At 44.0% G+C, this 21,872-nt stretch overlaps 1 protein-coding gene across 5 annotated transcripts in view; it reads left to right on the top strand.

Annotated features, from left to right (window-relative positions):
• The window catches only part of TSPAN4 (tetraspanin 4), a 3,410,446-nt gene that overhangs the window by 2,964,211 nt on the left and 424,363 nt on the right, over positions 1 to 21,872 (top strand). For all 5 annotated transcript variants that reach the window (XM_069624016.1, XM_069624017.1, XM_069624014.1 and 2 more), the window contains one exon: positions 17,133 to 17,324. In XM_069624016.1, coding sequence (XP_069480117.1) covers positions 17,133 to 17,324 — 192 coding nt within the window. The remainder of the gene's footprint in view (positions 1 to 17,132; positions 17,325 to 21,872) is intronic.

Here is a 21,872-nt window from a genome sequence, read left to right as displayed (position 1 = left end):
TAAAGTCATCACATATATGCTGCAGTGTGACAAAGTGTTCACAGCCCTGCTTTGTCTTTGAGGTGGCGTAGAAGGAAGGATGATGATTTTGTGTCTTCATCCTAGCGCCACCTGTCTGCTATTGCAGCACACTGCACAGAACTGAGCCCATATTCATATCTAGCCTGGGATGACGGAGTGGGCCAGGCTGGTGGTGTGTGTGTGCATGTGTGTGCATGCGCGGCAGCATGATGGGGAGGTAATCGCAAAGACATAGGGCCTCTTTACGAGCTTGCCGGTAACCGGCCGGTGCTACCAGCGGGATGCCGCCAACCCTGTAACACTGTTACTGTGGACTGATATCCTGGTGCCACCAGGATTTATCAGGTGGCGGTGGTAACCGTTATGCCCCATTTCCATGGATTGGACTCCATGGAAATGGGGATACAGAAGCATCGGCACCGTTGCTAACAGTGCCCGTGTTTCCGTGACAACCATCCTGGTAGGGGCCTGAACAGCTAGCAGATCAGGCCGGTCGGGGGATCCATGGACCGTACCGGCATCGTTGTAGTAACGCGGTCCAGAAAGGGTGCCGGTACGTTGCTACCGGCACCCTTAATCCGGACCGACATAGTGAAACTGTAACACTGCGTGCTTAAGTCGCTTCGGGGTTTGCAACTCTGAACCTCAACATTTGGCTCTGTGCAAGGTGGATACCCGGGGACTTCTGTTTCCAGCACAGCTATTTCTTTAAAGTAGAGGATTGGCCTGAGGCATGACCCTTTATAGATACTCCTCACCTCACACAAACACAAACATACCAATTTGCTGCAATAGTTCAATTTGTACCTGTTTTTTTTTCTGCCTAAACACCTTTTGTAACATTTCATTTTCTAGGACAAGAATACTGGTATAAACAAACTCCAGTACTAGAAAATATGGGAAACATGCTGGCTAATGGGAGGAAAAAACATTGTCCTCCTGACAACGAGCCTCATTATAAGTTGGGCAGTGGGTGCAGTAAAGTTTGGTGGTAATATGGTATACTTCCGCATTACCGGACCTCCCAACTACGAGTTTGGGTGTAAGGTGGAGGAAAAACCTCCAGCAAGTAGCTGGAGTAATGTCCTCCTCCTTACCACCCAAAATCAGCCAATTTGGCACTATTACTGCTGAAATCCCCCATGGAGTCCTAAGGATTCCAATTCATTTGGACTAATACCGCCTTCCACCACTTGTAATCCGGCTGTAATACCGCCGAACCAAGTGGTGGTAACAGTAATACAGTTTGCCGGTATCTCTGCAAATTTACCACAGAGATTCCAGCAAACTCGTAATGAGGCCCAATGTTTTTTACTGCTGATAGTATCACTGGTTACCTAACAAAGGGTTGGATGGGAATTCTGGATGCTTGCTGCACTAATTTCCTTCTGACACAAACTATAGTGAATTATTGGATCATGTATTGCTTTAGTTGCAATAAAATATGAATTGCTTGATATTAGTCACAATAAGCTTCATGCCTCGGAAAGTATGTCAGAAGGTGCCGACGGGCAAATCCTAAACAATGTGGTTTGCTCCTGTGATTGCTGGATTGCTTTGAGAGGTAGAGGTAGCTATGGCTTTAAAAAATGCATTTTAAGCAACACTGTCAGATTATGATATTCCTGAGTGTTAATGATGAAACGATTGAACCAAAAATGTCTTCAGCCTGTGCAAGGTTTCATCACAGCATCAAAAATATTTCTGCCATGAATCAGTTGAGAACATTAAAATAATGGAAGATCTCATAGATATAAACAACACATGCTCAAACTCCCGAAGCATTCCAATTTGAGACAGTCGTGCATGGCCCCCATTGCTTAATCCATGCTGAACCTCAAAAACATCCTCCTCTCCCTCAAAGCCACCAGCTTCAAATCAATTTCACTGCCCTATCTTGAAGTTTGTGACAGAATGCCATCTGGTGGAGTCGGGATAGCCTGACCATTTTTATTGCTATCAATAAAATGATGCAAGTAATTCTGTTCTGAAAAGGTGGTCTGCTAATCAGACCCCCTTTCAGAATGTTCCATTGCGCCATTCCAAAAACAGGGGGCACTCATGTGCCTTTGCAGAGACAATGTCCTGACATTTCCGGCACCAGCTCTGCAGTGACACCAGGGCAGGTTCAAAGTCACATATGCATTTCTGACAGCTGTTGTGTCCAACAGGCAGAGGTGGCTTTTAAATCTTCTGCACCTCTGATTAAAAACATAATAACTGTGTTTCCCAGTCATTATGGTGTCACGGTAAACTATAAATATCAGCTATGCCTGGTATGACATGGTGGCTAATAGGATAACACAATTATATAGCCAAAGTATTTTGATAGCATATTGTGTCAGTTTTGTGAACATTACTTCAGCCTTGACAGGGCTGATGTGTATTAGTTGTCCAGCTTGGATGTCTCCACAACAGCAATGTGGGACAATGGCCAGAAAGCTGCTTCTTTGATCCCCTTGAGGAAGGTCAAAACCTTCCTTCCAGAGCAGAGGAACACTCACAGGGAAGTCCCCTTGAAACCAGTGCTTTAAAGGCAGCCCGTACACAACAAAGCCACCGTCACACCAGGGTGCTGATCACATGAGTCCTTTTGAAGTCAGTAGACATGGGGAGGGGGTGGGGTTAGAGTAGCCCAGAGCAGAAATTAGGCCAGTAGTGGGGTTACACTGTAAAAACAAGGAAATAATATGAGGCAGGGTAACCAAAAAGGAAACACACCAAACACAGGTTACAAAGGAACATACAAAGCACTTTATTTTATACTGAATCCAGTTACAAAAGAACAGAACAAAATTCAGATAGCTATCAACCCTCAGTGCAACACAGCGAACTCCGGCGTGGTTCGGTGTGCTCAGTGAGTGCAAATATTCATTGAAACAGTCAGGCTTTTATACATTTCTCCAGCCTGTTGTCCAGCCTTTCTGCAGGTTAACCATTCCCAAAATAAGTTACTGCTCTAGGGTCCCTTGCCAAGTCAAATCTAGTTCATTTTAGGTTTATACATTAACAAGAAGAAATGGTAATAATGTATGCTCTAGGCCTAACATTACAATGAGGGACTTAATTTATACAATATAGTTAAGCAGGTGTTCTCATTTAATTATAGATCAGTTTCGGTAATACAGGTAATCCATTGCACACAGGTCAGCAGAAGGACAAGGTCTCAGCTCATGACCCTAACAAGTGGCCTGCAGGCAAGTTATACATTAGCTGTACAGAGGTCATGACAATCGAGTTCTGTTCTGAATAACATAGGCTACCATTTTAGCTCACATGGTGACTTTATAGAGCAAGAAAACCTAAAATGGCGGTTTGACCCAAAATGACAGTTTACATGGTTTCTAAGGTCAGGACCTTGCAATGCGAGTTTATTCACATGCAGTTTATAAGCAGCTTGTTAGCAGCTTGGCGTAGGCCAATATACATATATTCATAGCAATAGGAGGCACAATATAATTTCTAGTTTGACAAAACCTCCTTTTGGCCTATGCCAAGTGCTAAATTACTTCTGATCTCCCTGCAAATAACTCCATGTGTCATCGTCCATACCCCCTGAATAGCTGTCAGAAATATCTATCGCCATTAGATCTTTTACTAAGATCTCTTTCAGTACATACTCCTTAGAGGTTTTATCCAGGGCATACACTTTATGTCCTATTGTACCTATTGCCTGAGCGCAACATCCCCCTAGCATTGAACATATACTTGGTAGACATTAGATACAACAACAAAGAAATAGCAGAATTCCCAAAATAATCAGCAAGACAGAAAGCACTTTCCAACCCCATGACCGCAAGAAGTCCCAGAACGAAGCGCTAAGATCCCAATTTCCCTCGGGAACATGCACTTCTGAACTAAGAATGTGCAGATTCTGTATTGCCTTAAAAATAGTTGGGGAGAAATCCGGTACAAAAACACAGCAAGCGGACCCCACTAGTTTACATACTCCACCACGTTCAGCCAGAATGACATCTAATGCCATCCGGTTCTGAAGCGCTACCAATCTGATCGCTTTCTGCTCTAAAGTCATATTATAGAGTATATCTGTGGTCCGGTTGATGGTTCTCTCCAGTACTCTCGCTAGTTTCCTGATATCCTCGGAATTCGCTATCTGCCCAAAGAATGGAAGGAATGATTTCGCTACATCTCCTAAAACCTGTGCTGGAGTGTCGCCATTCTCGTCCCACCGTGGACGAGCCTTCGAAACCTCTACAGTAGTTGCTATAAACACCTCAGGTAACAGGATTCCTAGATAACAAGTTCCCTGCCAATCCCTGGGCAACCATGGAAATGCTACATTACCGCAAACAAAATAGACAGGTTTGCCTACATACAAAGGTCTGTCTTCCCCGGTCAAATTTGCAACGTTGGCACAACCTTTAAAATCTCCCATTGACCGAGTGCCATTCCTCTGTATGCAGAAAGGAACTGAATCGGGGCTATGGTTAACAGTGTAAGAAGGAGGCACGGCATCCTTATTGCCTATCGGAGCCATTTTAAAGGAAATCAAAAATTGGAAAGGACGAGACAGTCTATCAGAAGGCCTAATAGAAGCAATATTGAGCTTACTCCTATTTGCGAAAAGCGAGCATCCCAGGGGAGTCAGAACACGTTTCTCAAAACTATTCAAATTAGTGCCATCAAAGTTCCCCGAGATGCTATCGTTCCATCGGCCAAAGAACAGTGCTCTAAGTGAAGCATAACAAGCAGTTGTCAAAGGTAAAGGGTGAATATACCAACCTAGCCCCTTATCCCCATGTTGCAGGAAGATCGGTCAAAGGATTTGACCAAAACGCAACTTTCAGGTTGTATACTGTGGCCTGGGCCCTCGTATCACGCGGGTAAAGCGTCTCGTACCTGGTGATAAATGAAATACAGGTTTTTAGTCAACTGGCTACAATAGTCTGAAAGCAATACATTTTCTACATTCCTCAATGCCCTAGGCTTCGGAAGACCCCAGATATTGTCAGGTCTCCCCATTACCACCTCAAATGGAGAGAGTCCAGTCTTAGTTTGAGGGGTTGTACGCATGGCTAGTAACACGATCGGTAAGGCGTCTGGCCATTTTAGTTTGGTGCCGGTACACGTCTTAGCGAGCTTGTTTTTTATGATACCATTGTGTCTTTCCACTAATCCGGCGCTCTGAGCATGTCTGGCCGAATGGAATCGTTTGTCAATTTTCATTGCCGTACATATCTGTAGAATTACAGCAGCGATAAAATGCGGACCATTATCCGACCAGATAACTCTCGGCAAACCGAACCGTGGGAAGAATTCCTTTAACATGGTCTTTGCAGTGGTCATGGCTGTAGCGTCTTTAACAGGGAAAGCCTCGACCCACTTACTAAAGGCGCAAATGACCACAAGGACATATTTTAGATTGTTACATTGCTCCATTTTAATAAAGTCAAAGTGAATCACTTCAAACGGGACAGAAGGAGGCCCAAAGCTACCTCTTGGAGTTGCTGTCCCCTTTCCCACATTGTGTTGTAGGCAAATCATGCAATTTTGGACATAATTCTGGGCAATTTTTGAAATCTTATCATTTACCCAGACTTTCTCTAACATTCTCCTGATCTGTTGAGCGCACACATGTGTGGGACCGTGTGCTATTACTATATAGGCATTAGGAAGCAACCATTTCCCTTCAACCATGTCCACCCAACACCCATCATCATCGAGTTTCCTTAAGCCCTCAGCCCACCTCTTGGATTCTTCTAATGTGGCATCGGCTTGGATATCCTGTACAGAATTGACACCCTCATCCATTGCATAGGCATCTACAGTCTCCCTTGAAACATACATCTCCGTGAAGAGATCAGAGGCAGTTTGTCTGGCTATTTGATCAGCGAAAGCATTCCCTTTCCCTACATCATCTAAAATCTTGCGATGTGCTGCGCACTTAATGATCGCTAACTGACTAGGGAGCGCAAGCGCTGAAAACAATTGTACTATCAGGGAGCCATGTTGGATCTTGGTGCCATGCGAAGTTAAAAACCCTCTCTCTGACCAAAGTCTCCCAAAGTTGTGAGCCACCCCAAAGGCATACTGGCTATCAGTATATATGTTTACTGTTAGCCCTTCGGAAAGCTCACAAGCTCGAGTCAATGCTATAATCTCTGCGGCCTGCGCAGAGTTATGCGTAATTCTCTTGGTCTCCACAACCGTACTCAATGTAGTGACTGCATAAGCAGCTGTGGATGTACCATCCAGTAGTTTGAAGCAGGAGCCATCACAAAACAGCTCCCCTTGTGGGTTATCCAAAGGAGTGTCCCTCAAATCAACTCTGCCTTTTGTATCTTGTTCAGTAGTATACAGGCAGTCATGTGACTCTTCGTCACCGCAAACAGTATTTTGCGGGAAAGGTAGGAGTTCAGCCGGATTAAGAACGCAGCACCTCCTAATTTGAATGTGGGGAGCAAACAAGATTAATTCATATCTTGTCAGTCGTGCGGAAGTGAGGTGTTGCGTTTGGGTTTTGTTCAATAAAATATCTACAGAGTGAGGCACCATCAGGGTTAAATCATGGCCTAGGACCATTCCCTCACTCTGTTTTACAGACGCAGCAGCGACAGCGCGCAAACATCTTGGCAAAGCGCATGCAACAGGATCAAGGGCGGAAGAGTAGTAACCGCATGGCCTATTCTTCCCTCCATGTTCCTGCGTTAATACAGCCAAAGCACATCCATCACATTCATGCACAAACAACACAAAGGCCTTCTCATAGTTCGGTGTGCCCAAAACTGGCGCCGAACATAATGCAGTCTTGAGCAACTCGAATGAATGTTGATGCTCCGTATTCCATGGCAATGGTGAAGAAATACCCTTCTTCGTCAAGGCCAACATCGGTTTTATCACTAGTGAGAAGTTTGGGATCCATAACCTACAGTAAGAAGCCATACCTATCAAGGCTCTAACTTTTTTTTGTGTATTTGGGACAGACAAGCCAGAAATGTGTTTTATTCGTTCAGTGTCAATCTTCTTCCCTTCTTTGATAGGAGATAGCCTAAATAGGCGACCTCCTGGCAACAATATTGAAACTTTTTAAGCGAAGCTTTGTGACCATGCTTAGCTAGATGGATGAGCAACAACACAGTGCCCTCTTTACAAGAGCTCTCAGAGTCAGCGGCTAAAAGCAAATCATCAACATATTGAAGCAACGTACAAGTAGGGGGCAATCCAAGGGTATCAAGCTGCTCTTTCAAAGCCCTACTATAAATACTAGGGCTCTCAGTATAACCTTGAGGTGCACGAGTAAATGTGAATGAGCGTCCTCCTAAGGTCCTAAGGTGAACGCGAACAAGTATCTACTATCCTCATGTATAGTAATACTGAAGAAAGCATTCTGAAGTGAGTAGCCGTAGCTGGAATCATGGTTAATATTGTTGTCACATCAGGCACAATTGGAAATTGCGGAGCAACAACTTTATTAATGGCACGTAAATCAATTATAAAACGAAATGGAATTGCATTATCACCTTTTTTGTACACGGGTAAAATCGGACTATTGCACAAACTTCCTGCAATCTCCTCAATCACCCCACGATGCACAAAATCGGAAACAATGCTCTTTAAAGCTCGCTCGCCTTCAACTGAGATCTTATGCTGTGGAATACAGGGCAGCTTAATTCCATGTTTCAAAACTATTTTAACAGGCTCAATCTGCAAAACACCGACATCATTGTCATCAACTGCCCACAAACACTCTGGTACATTACTGAATTCTGGCGGCAAAGGTCTAGTCAAGAATTGCGAAACAGAACATTGCTGTGGTGAAATCGTCAAACGCACTCCATCAGAAGAACAATGAATTACCGCATTTAATTCCTTCAACAGATTCAACCCCAGCAAATTCTCTCCACAATTCGAAGTCAAGAGAAATGGACAGTGGTCCGTAAAGGGACCCAAAGAAATAGGTACCGGTGAAGAAACCGGACAAACAACTGGTGTGCCAGAAAACCCTACAGAAACATTGCTTTGCCCTGACAGTGGAATGTTTGGAACCCGAGAGTGATCAATGGAGCACTTCTGTGCTCCAGTGTCTATCAAAAATTGATGTTTCCTATTTCCCACTACCATTTCAACGTAGGGACCTTTCTGATTAACGGGAATAGGTGTAGGTTCCAAACCCTGCTTCGGGCAATCCTAACGAAACAAAATATCATCAAAAGGAAGCTCTTCAGATAGATATGCAGCAGAAGGATGATCAAATATGTTTCTAGTATCCACACTCGAAGTCTGATTATCCTGTGAAAAAGGTTGTTGGGGATCCTGCGAAAACTGGCCTCTACCAGGGCCCCCTACACCCGGGCGACCTCTGGATCATCTACCCATATTTCCAAATGTGTTATTCGACCTCTGTCGAAGGACGGGGCATTGTGCACGCCAATGACCCTCCTGGCGACAATAGGCACACTGGTTAATATTCACGGGACCCAAGGGCACATTCCCTTGTGGAACATACTGACCTCTAATCTGGGAACTACCCCCTCTGGGGCCTCTAACAATCTGCTGTAACAATACTTTAGTCTTCAAATCACCTTTTCTCTTCTCGACTCTATCTTTTTCATTATTGACACGGTTCTCGTAGTACTGAGCCATGTGCAGTACTTCTGATTGGGATTTCGCCTGCCAAGCGCTCTCAGAAGACATAATTTGTGACTGGATGTCAGGCAGCAATCCACGTACAAATTTGTCCACAAATAATCTTTTCCCAGACTCTATGCCTAAGTCTTGTCCACTGAAATCCGAGAATACCTGTTCGAACCGATTAAAGAACTCGGTAGCACCCTCAGATTTTCCTTGGACACAGGCCGTAAGCTTGTCCCAAATAATTCTCTTTTCGGGGATTATAGTTTTCAGTTTTGCAATGATTCTGTCAGGCAAAGTTAGTATCACCTGAGGTGGTCTCTCACCAGCTGGCCTTTCCCCATCAAGCCTAACTATGTTAGCCCATGTATCTCCCATCCCTGGTACATCGTCTATAGTTCTAACTTGTTTCCACAAATCTACAGGCAGGAGTACAGGGAATAGCAAATCAATGTCGCCTAGGGTAAACACTGAGGACTGCAAAACGGACTCTATCTCTTTATAGAACCCTGTCGGATTTTTCCTAATGTCAGGAATAGTTTGTCTAATAATATTCACTTCCTGTCGTGAAAACGGGACGTGAACAAACTGCGATACATAATGTGCAGGAATGTCCACAGCAGGTGTACCTGCTGCAGCATTAGCAGGAATCTCAACCTTTGGGACAAATGTTGGAGGAACCTCTCTCATAGGCAACTGAGATGTAGGCAACTCCGAACGCTTACTAAGCAACAGAGCTAAGTCGAGCGCTAAAGCAGTTGAAGAAGTGTCAAGTGAAAAAGCTCTCTTATAAATGCTCAATAACTCTATGGGACAACTAACCTTTCTCTTTAAACATTCATCCTGCAGGTACTCTACCATTACCTGTATCACTTTCCTCTGCATTTCTAGCGTATATTGACTGTATGTGTCATATACCTCAACTGGAGTTATCGATATGTCTGAAATCCATCTAATCGCATCTTTTGTACAAATTTGCGCCTCCTCAGATGTCGATTTACGACACGGAAGAAATCGCTTCTGTACATACATACTTTCTTCTTCGTCATCCTCATTCCGTAACCTTTCCAACTCCTTTCTATACTCAAATATCCTCTCAACATGCTCATGTACCTTCTCCACAGTGTCTCATGAAAACGCTAAAGTATTCAGGTCCCTCAACCCTTGTGGGAGGTCTGCATTATTTAATTTACCCCACATTACACATAAATTAATCCCTAAACCTTCAATGAAAACATTTTTCTCAGGAAAATTATCCATATTAGAAAGTGTGGCAAGAACATTAGCTCGATCATCTCTCTCCATACAATGCTTAGCCCATGCAAACAAATCCTGTTTCTTTTCTGTAGGAACAGTATTACGAGTAACAATCCTCGAACCCGCACCCTGATCAACTACAAGCGGTACAGAACTACTTGGGAGTGAGGGTGCAGGCAAATTCAATGGAGGTACTATTACTGGTGCAATGGGAAGAGGCAGAGGAGCAGGTGGAGGAACAACAACCGCAGGAATAGGAACAACAGGTTGAGCAGGAAGAGCAGGAATAACAGCAGGAAGATGTACAGCAGGAGGAAGAGGAACATACGGAGGTGGTGCAGAGGCACCAGGCCTTCGTTCATTTAACAATTTGTCGATAAACTCATCAGAAACATGAAGATCTTTAGAAGGATAGATTTTCTGAATACCGAGTGAGAAAGCCCTGTCCATATTCCTAACCGACTCAGACTGTTTGTCCTGATCATATAACAATGCCTTTTCAGCATTTGTTTTATGACGGCACACATGTTTTTCCTTACTTTTAAGCTGCTGCAACGCTTCTCTTTTCCAATTTTGCAAAACATCAAATGCTGCAGGTCTGGCCTTCTTTTTTAACAAGACTGACTCTAAATATTCAATACGAGGGATCTCAAAAACTACCATTGACTGGCCACTGAAGTTCGGAGGCATGTCTGGTTTGTCTGTGCCAAATTTTATTAAATACTACACTTCCAATGCCATGCTTACAGTAGATAGTACATGCCGGTGACCCCTCCTGTGGTGCCGGATGGCTAAATTCCAAAGATTGTCTATCGCTGCGGAATAATGCCCTAAAGCAGCTAGACAATTTCCCAGGCATTTCTCAAATACTCGGTGTTACCTGGTCAATAATTGTGTCTGCAGATACAATGCACCAAATTCAAATTGTCAGGGTTGAATTAAGAGTCGGGTAACGACTCACCTGACCAAACCTAAGGAGGACCGATCGGTTTACAAAGGACTTACCTAACAAATTTTACCTTGTGTATGGTGATTTCGGCAAATCTGCCCGCCTCAAAAAATTGACCCTCGACAAGATGCCGTCTCAGACCACACGGCTATCGTCCAGGGAACGGATCGTGCAGCGCTGTTGAGGTGTCGCGTCTCGTTCAGTCGGGCCCGTTATGTCACACCGTCCGATCCCGGTCCGATAGCGTGCGTCAACCTTCAATAATCCGGCATCAATCTTGAGGGTCCCTATTCGGGCACCAACTGTGAAAACAAGGAAATAATATGAGGCAGGGTAACCAAAAAGGAAACACATCAAACACAGGTTACAAAGGAACATACAAAGCACTTTATTTTATACTGAATCCAGTTACAAAAGAACAGAACAAAATTCAGATAGCTATCAACCCTCAGTGCAACACAGCGAACTCCGGCGTGGTTCGGTGTGCTCAGTGAGTGCAAATATTCATTGAAACAGTCAGGCTTTTATACATTTCTCCAGCCTGTTGTCCAGCCTTTCTGCAGGTTAACCATTCCATAAATAAGTTACTGCTCTAGGGTCCCTTGCCAGGTCAAATCTAGTTCATCTTAGGTTTACACATTAACAAGAAGAAATGGTAATAATGTATGCTCTAGGCCTAACATTACAATGTGGGACTTAATTTATACAATATAGTTAAGCAGGTGTTCTCATTCAATTATAGATCAGTTTCGGTGATACAGGTAATCCACTGCACACAGGTCAGCAGAAGGACAAGGTGTCAGCTCATGACCCTAACAAGTGGCCTGCAGGCAAGTTATACATTAGCTGTACAGAGGTCATGACAATCGAGTTCTGTTCTGAATAACATAGGCTACCATTTTAGCTCACATGGTGACTTTATAGAGCAAGAAAACCTAAAATGGCGGCTTGACCCAAAAGGACAGTTTACATGGTTTCTAAGGTCAGGACCTTGCAATGCGAGTTTATTCACATGTAGTTTATAAGCAGCTTGTTAGCAGCTTGGCGTAGGCCAATATACATATATTCATAGCAATAGGAGGCACGATATAATTTCAAGTTTGACAACACCATATTGGTTTCTGATAGGGCTCTCACTCCACTTCTACAGACAAAGCGCTGTGGTCATGATGTCAGAAGGAAAAAGACTCTTGTGGCAGCAGCCTGAATTGGACCCCATGAAATTGCATTTTTCCGTTATAAGGAAAATAATCCCTGTCCTTAGTTGATTCATTTTTGGACTTCAATACAAGAAGGTACAATCAGGAGCTCTGTTGGGGATATAGTCTATCTGCGTCCTCTGCCACAGAGATGAAGAAAAAAAGCTCTAGGGCAGAGGAAAACAATTCTTTGGGGTGACACTGCTGAGAGCCAGGCTTCTCTGCAGCCCGTGCACTGGGACCAGAATCCTGCTTTATGGAGGCTAAGGAGCCCCCACCAGGTGCCAGGCAAACATTCTGGTGTGGAAGTGCTGATCTAAGGACTCATCTTGCCCATGGAGACTCTTGATTGGGCCTGCCAGCAACTCAGAAGCCCAGGAGCAGCTTGGAACCATGTTTGCTGTGATTAGGCATTGTTGAGCTGCTTAACCACGTTAAATACACTTCGTCCCCCTACAGGACCCACAGTGCTGCTTTTTGCACTCCAATTAATTAAAACTGCTTGTCTGCTTCATTTGAGCAGTCTTGAAGCTGACTCCACCGAGTGAAGCATGCCACCACCCTTAACCTGCCTGTCTCTATCGATAACTCAAATTAGCAGGTACATCGTTTTGACCCGACTTGACCAACTCAAGCTGTTGGGGCCCATCAACTTGAACCTCATTTGACAAGGAGCCCCATCTCAAAGCCAACTCGACTCCGACTCACCACTTGAACAAAACGACTTAACCTTCTCGACATCGTCTCGACTGCAGTAGGCACACAGAATCCCAGCACAACGCTGTCGAGCACCTAAGACAAATAATAAATGGTATTTGAAGAGGCACTGTCCCTTTGGCCCCCCTAAATCTTAAAGGATGATAGCGAATGAAAGCGCCTCTTCTTGCCTTTTAAAGACATATCCTTGAACATTGGCATTACTGCTGACATCTTGTGCCTGAACACGCATGCCTGTCAACCCAGAATCCCTTAATTCACAAAGTCTGCATTCTCTGTGTGTCATTTACACGGATGGGTCTTTAGTATTTTTAATTAGTTGTGTTCATTGGTAGTTTTTGCTAAAGTCCCTTTTTTGCTAGAACCTTGGACATTTTTTTACTTTTGTACCACAGCACTATTGTTGTTTGCGTTCCAACTGTTTTGCTCGTACCCCTCCTAAAGATGTAGCCTGCCCTCAGCCATCGCTATGCCTGTTTCACCTTTATGGTTGAGATCAATGCTGGTTTAGTAGTAGTGTGGGGCTGAGTAGGCGATTTAGCCACTACACATCCCTGTACTCCCGTAGAGAAGTTGTCATTGCTTCACAGTCATTGACAAACCAAACATACACTGTAATCCTAATCATAAATACTGCCAACACATTAAAAAACTCCTTTCACCTTCCTCCTGTTCAACTCTAACAACCTCAACCATTAGCACTCCACCACAACTTCCACTCTGCACTGAAAGATTCTGAAAAGACAGATGGCAATCAACTACAGGAGGGCTCTGCAGGGCTCTGCAACCTTTGGCTCAGCAGATGTTTGGAATGCAATCCCAATCAGAACCAGCCAGAATAATAGTAAGGGATCCTGGGTGTTTTCGTCCAATACATCTGGAGAGTCACACACACACACGTGAACAGCAGACTCTTCTGCAGTGCCATATTAAATGATTCATTTCAGGCACATCTGTGGCAAAGAAAAACCACTGTCCAAATGGTTTGTGATGCTATCTGTATGTGTAACCCCTGCCTTCTAGTTCTCCTGGACTTTTTTGCAGCAATGAACAACGGTGATCACCAAGCTCTCCTCACCATCCTCCAAACCTTCCTGAGCATCAGGAGCTAATTCCAGAATGGGGTCAGGCCTTCCCTAACAAATCATCATCAGTTTGTAGACATGGGATCAGTCAGCTCCCTTTTCTCACCGATCATATACAGAGTATCACACACATCATCGCTCATCTCTGATTCAAGACGCATTGTCCCGAGAGGATAGCTGAGGGGCAAATCGCTCGCCTTGGAAGCAAGGCGACACAGAGCAACACAGGTTCGATCCCGGGTCCGTGCTTGGAAACCTCTGGGTATTAAGCACGCTATAAATAACCAATCATATCATATCATATTTCAAAGTGACCCTGTATAACCCAATTCCAACTCCTTACTCCAAAAAAGTCTCCTCAGAGTCAAATTTCAGGAAGCCTCGTAAGGCTTCACTGTGTCCTATCTCAGTGGTGGCAATGCCCCAGCCATATCCTGGACATACCTGAGTCATCTCTTTCCAATGAAAACACTACCTCATCTAACTGCAAACTTGACCCTCTCACTCCATGCACTGATCATATACTCCAGTAGCTTATTCGGCCAGCTCATGCCAGGTGAAGGTCCTGCTGCAGTAATGACAGACTCTCTCTCCCTAATGCTGTGAATTGGTAGTGACCACCGTGCCACAGCCAGATCTAAGCCAGACTGTAAATCCAGAACAGCAGGAGGGAAACCACTCAACATGAAAGACACACGCCTGGACTACTATAATTTGAGAAGAAGCCTAAACCATTGACTAAATATCAACACCCAAAGAGCCTTCAAACGTTTCCTCTTAAACAGAGGGAGACATTTTGTTTGCGGCAATGATGATCTCAAAAATATTAATCAAGCCGCAATGGAGAGGTGTGAACACTCCCAAAGTGGGGGGATGGTGGAAGAAGATAACTAAAATAATAATGTATAAAAACTGAATGGCGGTGCAGATCGGGATAGAGACAACCAGGCAACAAGGATGTAATAGACAAATCTAAAAGATGGGCCATTCTAGAAGAGATTTCCAAGGTAAGGATTCCGGTAAAACATCCTTTCATCGCAAGATGTTTTTTTGTGGTGTTTTTAACGAGAAAAAAAACTCACCACATTTTTTGGGGGGTTAGAAAAATATATATTCGGGGTGTGGGTGTTCGGGAACATATAAAAGATTAAAGTGGATGGGGGTTTGGAGGGACCCTCCAAAATTAAAAAAAGAAAAATTTGATGAGTTTTTTCATTCAAAAATCTGCAGTAAAAAAACCCTGCAAAAAAACACTCCGCGATGAAATGGCATAGAACCAGGATTCCAACCATCTAGTTTAAAAGCAAGATTTCAAAGCGTAACCAACTAAAACTAAAAGGCTTGTAGGTTGGTTTCGTGACTCAATGGGGGTCATTACAACCCGAGCGCAAAGGGATACCTCGCACCGGTAATGACACCGGTGACGGTAATCCCTTTGCGCCCTATTCCGAGGTCCCTTTGCAGGTCCTTCCTTAACGCCTGGTTTTAGCAGGCGTTAAGGACGGGACCCGCAAAGGGATACCGGGGTCAATAACGGTACCGCAATTTGCCCCCTATGGGGGCTCAAATGGGAATGGGGAATGGCATTTCAAATGGGGACTTACCGGTCCCGCAAAGGGTGGAACGGTACCGGTATACGCCATGACTAACACCAACCTTGGAATGAGGGCCAATGAGTGGAAATGCCCTTTTAACTCAGCAGAAGTGGATAGTCGCTGCCCAGACACTAGGACGGTTGCGTGACTATAAGGCTGAGTTCATCGAAAAGATGTGGTCCAGCTCTCACATAGACTGACAAAGCAATCCATACCGCACCTCGAAACTCTCCACACTTCGGCTTTTACAACAACACAACACTTCACCGGTCATCTCTGCTAAATGTTGACCAGTTGCTTTCATTAAAATGTACTATTTTGCATGCAAGGCGATGTTCCTTATATCAATTGGAAAGCGGCCCTATATAAATACCAAGTAGCATAACATACCTATAACCACAGCTGAAAGGGTCAAGATTAACCTGAGGTTGGAAAAAACAAGCACTCCAATGTAACTCAGGACAGATGTACTAATCAGCACCATACATCGCTCCAATCCTCACAATCTCTTCTATTCTTGTAAACTATCTGCCCAGGATATTTATAAATTGAATGGAATAAAAAAATAAATAAGCAATGTATTTCTCATTCATCTTCCCTATTCTCTGTATAGGTGCATGTTGTTTCCAGAAGCTGGGTCTGTGCTCTATAAATGCGCCTCATGAAATGGAGCAATGAGGAAGTCTACCACTGATGCCTTGGTTCATGGGTGAAAGCTCTGGACACTGGGCCACACTGGGCGGCCGTATGAATGATCATTGTGAAGGGGCTTTTCTGCTGCCCACTCACTGGATGGCTCCAGCTCTGTATTTGTTAATTGCCCAATCACTGGAGTTTGCAGAGCCACAGGGAAGCGCAGGTGTAAATCTGGCGGAGGAAACGAGTGCCAAGTTAATTTTTGAATTGCAATGTCAGAGCTCTGTGGGGTTTAGGGATGACATACAGGAGGCGCTATGCTACATGATTCAAGGAGCATTAACAAGTATTGTGCAGGGATGTACCAGAACGGAAATGGCAGGCATCGCTGAAGGCCAGGGCTGGGAAGCGTTGGCAGAGCTGTGCATCGTCTTTTGGGTTTTGCTGAATTTGTTGCAGGCAGCACTCAAGCTGTCCAATAGGCCTCAGTATGGCGGTGCGGGTAACATCTGGAGTCATTCTGTTATTGCCACATTACAGCTGGATTACCACACCGCCGTACTGCAGGTTTTTTGGTAAGGTGGAGAATTTACCTCCAGCAAATAGCCAGCGCCAAATCCTCTCCACCTTACCACCAGAAATGGGGATATTTGGGGGAATTACAGCCAGCGGAATTGCCGCCTGCTGTAATTCCACTGAAATCCCCGTGAACTCCAAAAATGCCAATTCAGTGTTTTTACCGTCAAATTAGCACTAAAACTTGGTGTGTTCGCTGGGTCCAAGTTCAAATGAAATATTCCTGTGGAGGGCAGCGGGAACATGGCTGGGCTCTGACTGTGCAATGCTGGGTCTTGTGATGGTTGAACTGACGTGCCTGGGAAAGCAAGAGTCTGTTGGGGCACGTACAGGGCATTAGCCCTTCTGTAGCATGACACCGACCGTCCTTTATTTAATAAATGTGTGAAGCCAGACAGGTGCAAAGGGCACCTTCCATCTGCGGCTGCTGCATCTCGAGGCCGCCGCCTGTCAGTGCCGCCTCGTCAACCGCCTCACGCCTCTTCTCTCTCTTTTTCCTCTCCAGCTGGGAGGCTGCGGCATCCTCGGCGTTGGCATCTGGCTGGCAGTCACGCAAGGCAACTTTGCCACTCTCTCGTCCTCCTTCCCGTCCCTGTCTGCCGCTAACCTGCTGATCGCCACGGGCACCATCGTCATGATTGTCGCCTTCCTGGGATGTGTGGGTGCCATCAAAGAAAACAAGTGCCTCCTGCTGAGTGTGAGTACACAAGTGCTGCATGGCAACCTCACCAACAAAGGCACACATCCATACAGAAAATAGAATCCACACAATCACACATGATCACAGAACTACATGGAAAAGTAGTACATTCAGGTCAATTTCATTATTTATTTTTTGCCAACGCCAACATTGGCGCCAAACAGCCTCATCCACAAATTATAAATAGACACATGATATCCAAAAACATAAAAAAGGACACGGAATGATATGCATCCATAAACTGAGGACAGTTCCATGTCAAGCTATCATTGTCCACACACTGGGCCTTAAGGCGCTTTTTGAAAAGCAGTCTCCTGTAGTGACTGTCCGGTTGTTCTTCGCCTCAGCCCTTTAGGGGGCATGTTTTTATTTTAGTGCCCTAATCATCCAGATGTCCCTGGGATCAGGTTGGGGCACAAAATCCACCCCACACTTTGTCCAACGGACTGTGGGGAGGATATAGTAAAGTGCCTGGGCCACAGGCCCAAATAGTCTCATTTTCCATTGCAATCCATCAGAGGCTATTCCTGAGTTCAAACGCACGGCCAGATGTTCAAAGAGCAGCAATAGGTCTTATCTATCAGCCAATTGAACTTTCAGTGCAATTTTGACAGCACAGAATAAATATATTTAGCAGGAGGGAGCACAGATGGTGGTCATTACCACACAGTGTTGACCATCTTCCGTTCCAAGCCCCTAACCAGCGGGAGGCCACCATCTTGCCTCCAGGGTGTCGAAAATAGACTCCAGAGGTCTCCAGCTCCAGACGACCTCACCTCTTTGCCTCTCACCACCACCCCACTCCCACTGGCAGCACCTACATGCCCGGCTTCCCACTGGCGCTGCTTGCCCACTCCCCTCCAAAGGCCTGTCACTCAGCTAAGGCCACCATGGAAATGGAGAAGGGACTAGCGGTAGTTCCCTTCTGAGTTTTCTTTTGATTTCATGTTATTTTGTAGTTTCTTTTAACTTGAGAAACGGCCCCCTCAGTGTGAGAACGTTACCGACAGGTAATGGCACTGGGGGCTTTGTTAAGAGGCCTCTGGCCATTACCGGCCGTTAATGCTCTCCACCTCAGAGCCTGTCGCCTAAATCGCACATTTCAGTGACACATCTAACATGAGTTTATGATGAAACAAAATCAGATTAGGTTCATTCTTGTGCACTTGCTGAATCAAGATATAATGCCTGTGGATTTGTTTTGAAGTTCTATTTTTATTGTCGATTTCTTATATGTTCCATGTCCATTTTTGCAGTCATAATTTATTTTGTTATTAATGCTTTTTCAAGTCAATCCATGAACAGTTAATTACAAAAACGCATCCTGTATTGTAAATGTTAATGTTAAAGGATATTTGTACCATGCACTATCACCAACGGAGTGGTCTCCTGGCGCTCTGGCAGCTCTGAAAAAGGGAAGGGGGTGCATTAGTGGGAATAAGCTGGAAAAGTGCAAGAGAGCAGTGATGTGCTGTTGACAGCCTCAGTGCGGTGGGTCCGTTGGCTGGGCTTGGGGTGTTTTACGGTCCGTAGTCTTTGTGTGCTGTTGTGCGAGTCTATGTGTGGTTTGTTTTGTTGTTGCAGTGTAGTGACGTTTGTGCGGATTATTGTGCTGCAGGCTTGTGGTTGTGTTTAGTTAGAGATTGAGAGGTGTATGCAGAGGGGAGACATTGTTAGTGGATTGGTTAATTGGCATTGCTGTTCTTGCAATTATGTCTAGGTGAGATGCTCGCTATCATTCACTATTCCATCTGAGTGTGGCACTTGCTAATCTTCGATATCTTATCTAGATGTGAGGCAGGCTAGTGATCACCATTCCATCTAAGTGTGGCGCTTGGTGACATTCCCTCTTTCATTTAAGTGTGGTGTATGCTAACATTCACGTTTCTATCTAGGTGCGACGCAAGCTAAAGTTAGGAATTCCATCTAAGGGTGTGGCACATGTTAACATTCACATTTCTATCTAGATGTGAGTCAGGCTAAAGTTAAGAATTCCATCTAAGTGTGTGGCACATGCTAACATTCACATTTCTATCTAGATGTGACGCAGGCTAAAGTTAAGAATTCCATCTAAGTGTGTGGCACATGCTAACATTCACATTTCTATCTAGATGTGACGCAGGCTAAAGTTAAGAATTCCATCTAAGTGTGTGGCACATGCTAACATTCACATTTCTATCTAGATGTGACGCAGGCTAAAGTTAAGTTAAGAATTCCATCTAAGTGTGTGGCACATGCTAACATTCACATTTCTATCTAGATGTGAGTCAGGCTAAAGTTAAGAATTCCATCTAAGTGTGTGGCACATGCTAACATTCACATTTCTATCTAGATGTGACGCAGGCTAAAGTTAAGTTAAGAATTCCATCTAAGTGTGTGGCACATGCTAACATTCATATTTCTATCTAGATGCGACGCAGGCTAAAGTTAGGAATTCCACCTACGTTTGTGGCACATGCTAACATTCACATTTCTATCTAGATGTGACGCAGGCTAAAGTTAAGAATTCCATCTAAGTGTGTGGCACATGCTAACATTCACATTTCTATCTAGATGTGACGCAGGCTAAAGTTAAGAATTCCATCTAAGTGTGTGGCACATGCTAACATTCACATTTCTATCTAGATGTGACGCAGGCTAAAGTTAAGTTAAGAATTCCATCTAAGTGTGTGGCACATGCTAACATTCACATTTCTATCTAGATGTGACGCAGGCTAAAGTTAAGAATTCCATCTAAGTGTGTGGCACATGCTAACATTCACATTTCTATCTAGATGTGACGCAGGCTAAAGTTAAGAATTCCATCTAAGTGTGTGGCACATGCTAACATTCACATTTCTATCTAGATGTGACGCAGGCTAAAGTTAAGTTAAGAATTCCATCTAAGTGTGTGGCACATGCTAACATTCACATTTCTATCTAGATGTGACGCAGGCTAAAGTTAAGTTAAGAATTCCATCTAAGTGTGTGGCACATGCTAACATTCACATTTCTATCTAGATGTGACGCAGGCTAAAGTTAAGTTAAGAATTCCATCTAAGTGTGTGGCACATGCTAACATTCACATTTCTATCTAGATGTGAGTCAGGCTAAAGTTAAGAATTCCATCTAAGTGTGTGGCACATGCTAACATTCACATTTCTATCTAGATGTGACGCAGGCTAAAGTTAAGTTAAGAATTCCATCTAAGTGTGTGGCACATGCTAACATTCATATTTCTATCTAGATGCGACGCAGGCTAAAGTTAGGAATTCCACCTACGTTTGTGGCACATGCTAACATTCACATTTCTATCTAGATGTGACGCAGGCTAAAGTTAAGAATTCCATCTAAGTGTGTGGCACATGCTAACATTCACATTTCTATCTAGATGTGACGCAGGCTAAAGTTAAGAATTCCATCTAAGTGTGTGGCACATGCTAACATTCACATTTCTATCTAGATGTGACGCAGGCTAAAGTTAAGTTAAGAATTCCATCTAAGTGTGTGGCACATGCTAACATTCACATTTCTATCTAGATGTGACGCAGGCTAAAGTTAAGAATTCCATCTAAGTGTGTGGCACATGCTAACATTCACATTTCTATCTAGATGTGACGCAGGCTAAAGTTAAGAATTCCATCTAAGTGTGTGGCACATGCTAACATTCACATTTCTATCTAGATGTGACGCAGGCTAAAGTTAAGTTAAGAATTCCATCTAAGTGTGTGGCACATGCTAATATTCACATTTCTATCTAGATGTGACGCAGGCTAAAGTTAAGAATTCCATCTAAGTGTGTGGCACATGCTAACATTCACATTTCTATCTAGATGTGACGCAGGCTAAAGTTAAGAATTCCATCTAAGTGTGTGGCACATGCTAACATTCACATTTCTATCTAGATGTGACGCAGGCTAAAGTTAAGAATTCCATCTAAGTGTGTGGCACATGCTAACATTCACATTTCTATCTAGATGTGACGCAGGCTAAAGTTAAGAATTCCATCTAAGTGTGTGGCACATGCTAACATTCACATTTCTATCTAGATGTGACGCAGGCTAAAGTTAAGTTAAGAATTCCATCTAAGTGTGTGGCACATGCTAACATTCACATTTCTATCTAGATGTGACGCAGGCTAAAGTTAAGAATTCCATCTAAGTGTGTGGCACATGCTAACATTCACATTTCTATCTAGATGTGACGCAGGCTAAAGTTAAGAATTCCATCTAAGTGTGTGGCACATGCTAACATTCACATTTCTATCTAGATGTGACGCAGGCTAAAGTTAAGAATTCCATCTAAGTGTGTGGCACATGCTAACATTCACATTTCTATCTAGATGTGAGTCAGGCTAAAGTTAAGAATTCCATCTAAGTGTGTGGCACATGCTAACATTCACATTTCTATCTAGATGTGACGCAGGCTAAAGTTAAGTTAAGAATTCCATCTAAGTGTGTGGCACATGCTAACATTCATATTTCTATCTAGATGCGACGCAGGCTAAAGTTAGGAATTCCACCTACGTTTGTGGCACATGCTAACATTCACATTTCTATCTAGATG

The sequence above is a fragment of the Ambystoma mexicanum genome, chromosome 11 (genome assembly GCF_040938575.1).
Source record: "Ambystoma mexicanum isolate Mex_15411 chromosome 11, UKY_AmexF1_1, whole genome shotgun sequence".
In the NCBI taxonomy this organism is placed as follows: Eukaryota; Metazoa; Chordata; class Amphibia; order Caudata; family Ambystomatidae; genus Ambystoma; species Ambystoma mexicanum.
Note: the sequence above shows the minus strand (reverse complement) of the source record. Positions and strands in the feature narration are given on the sequence as shown.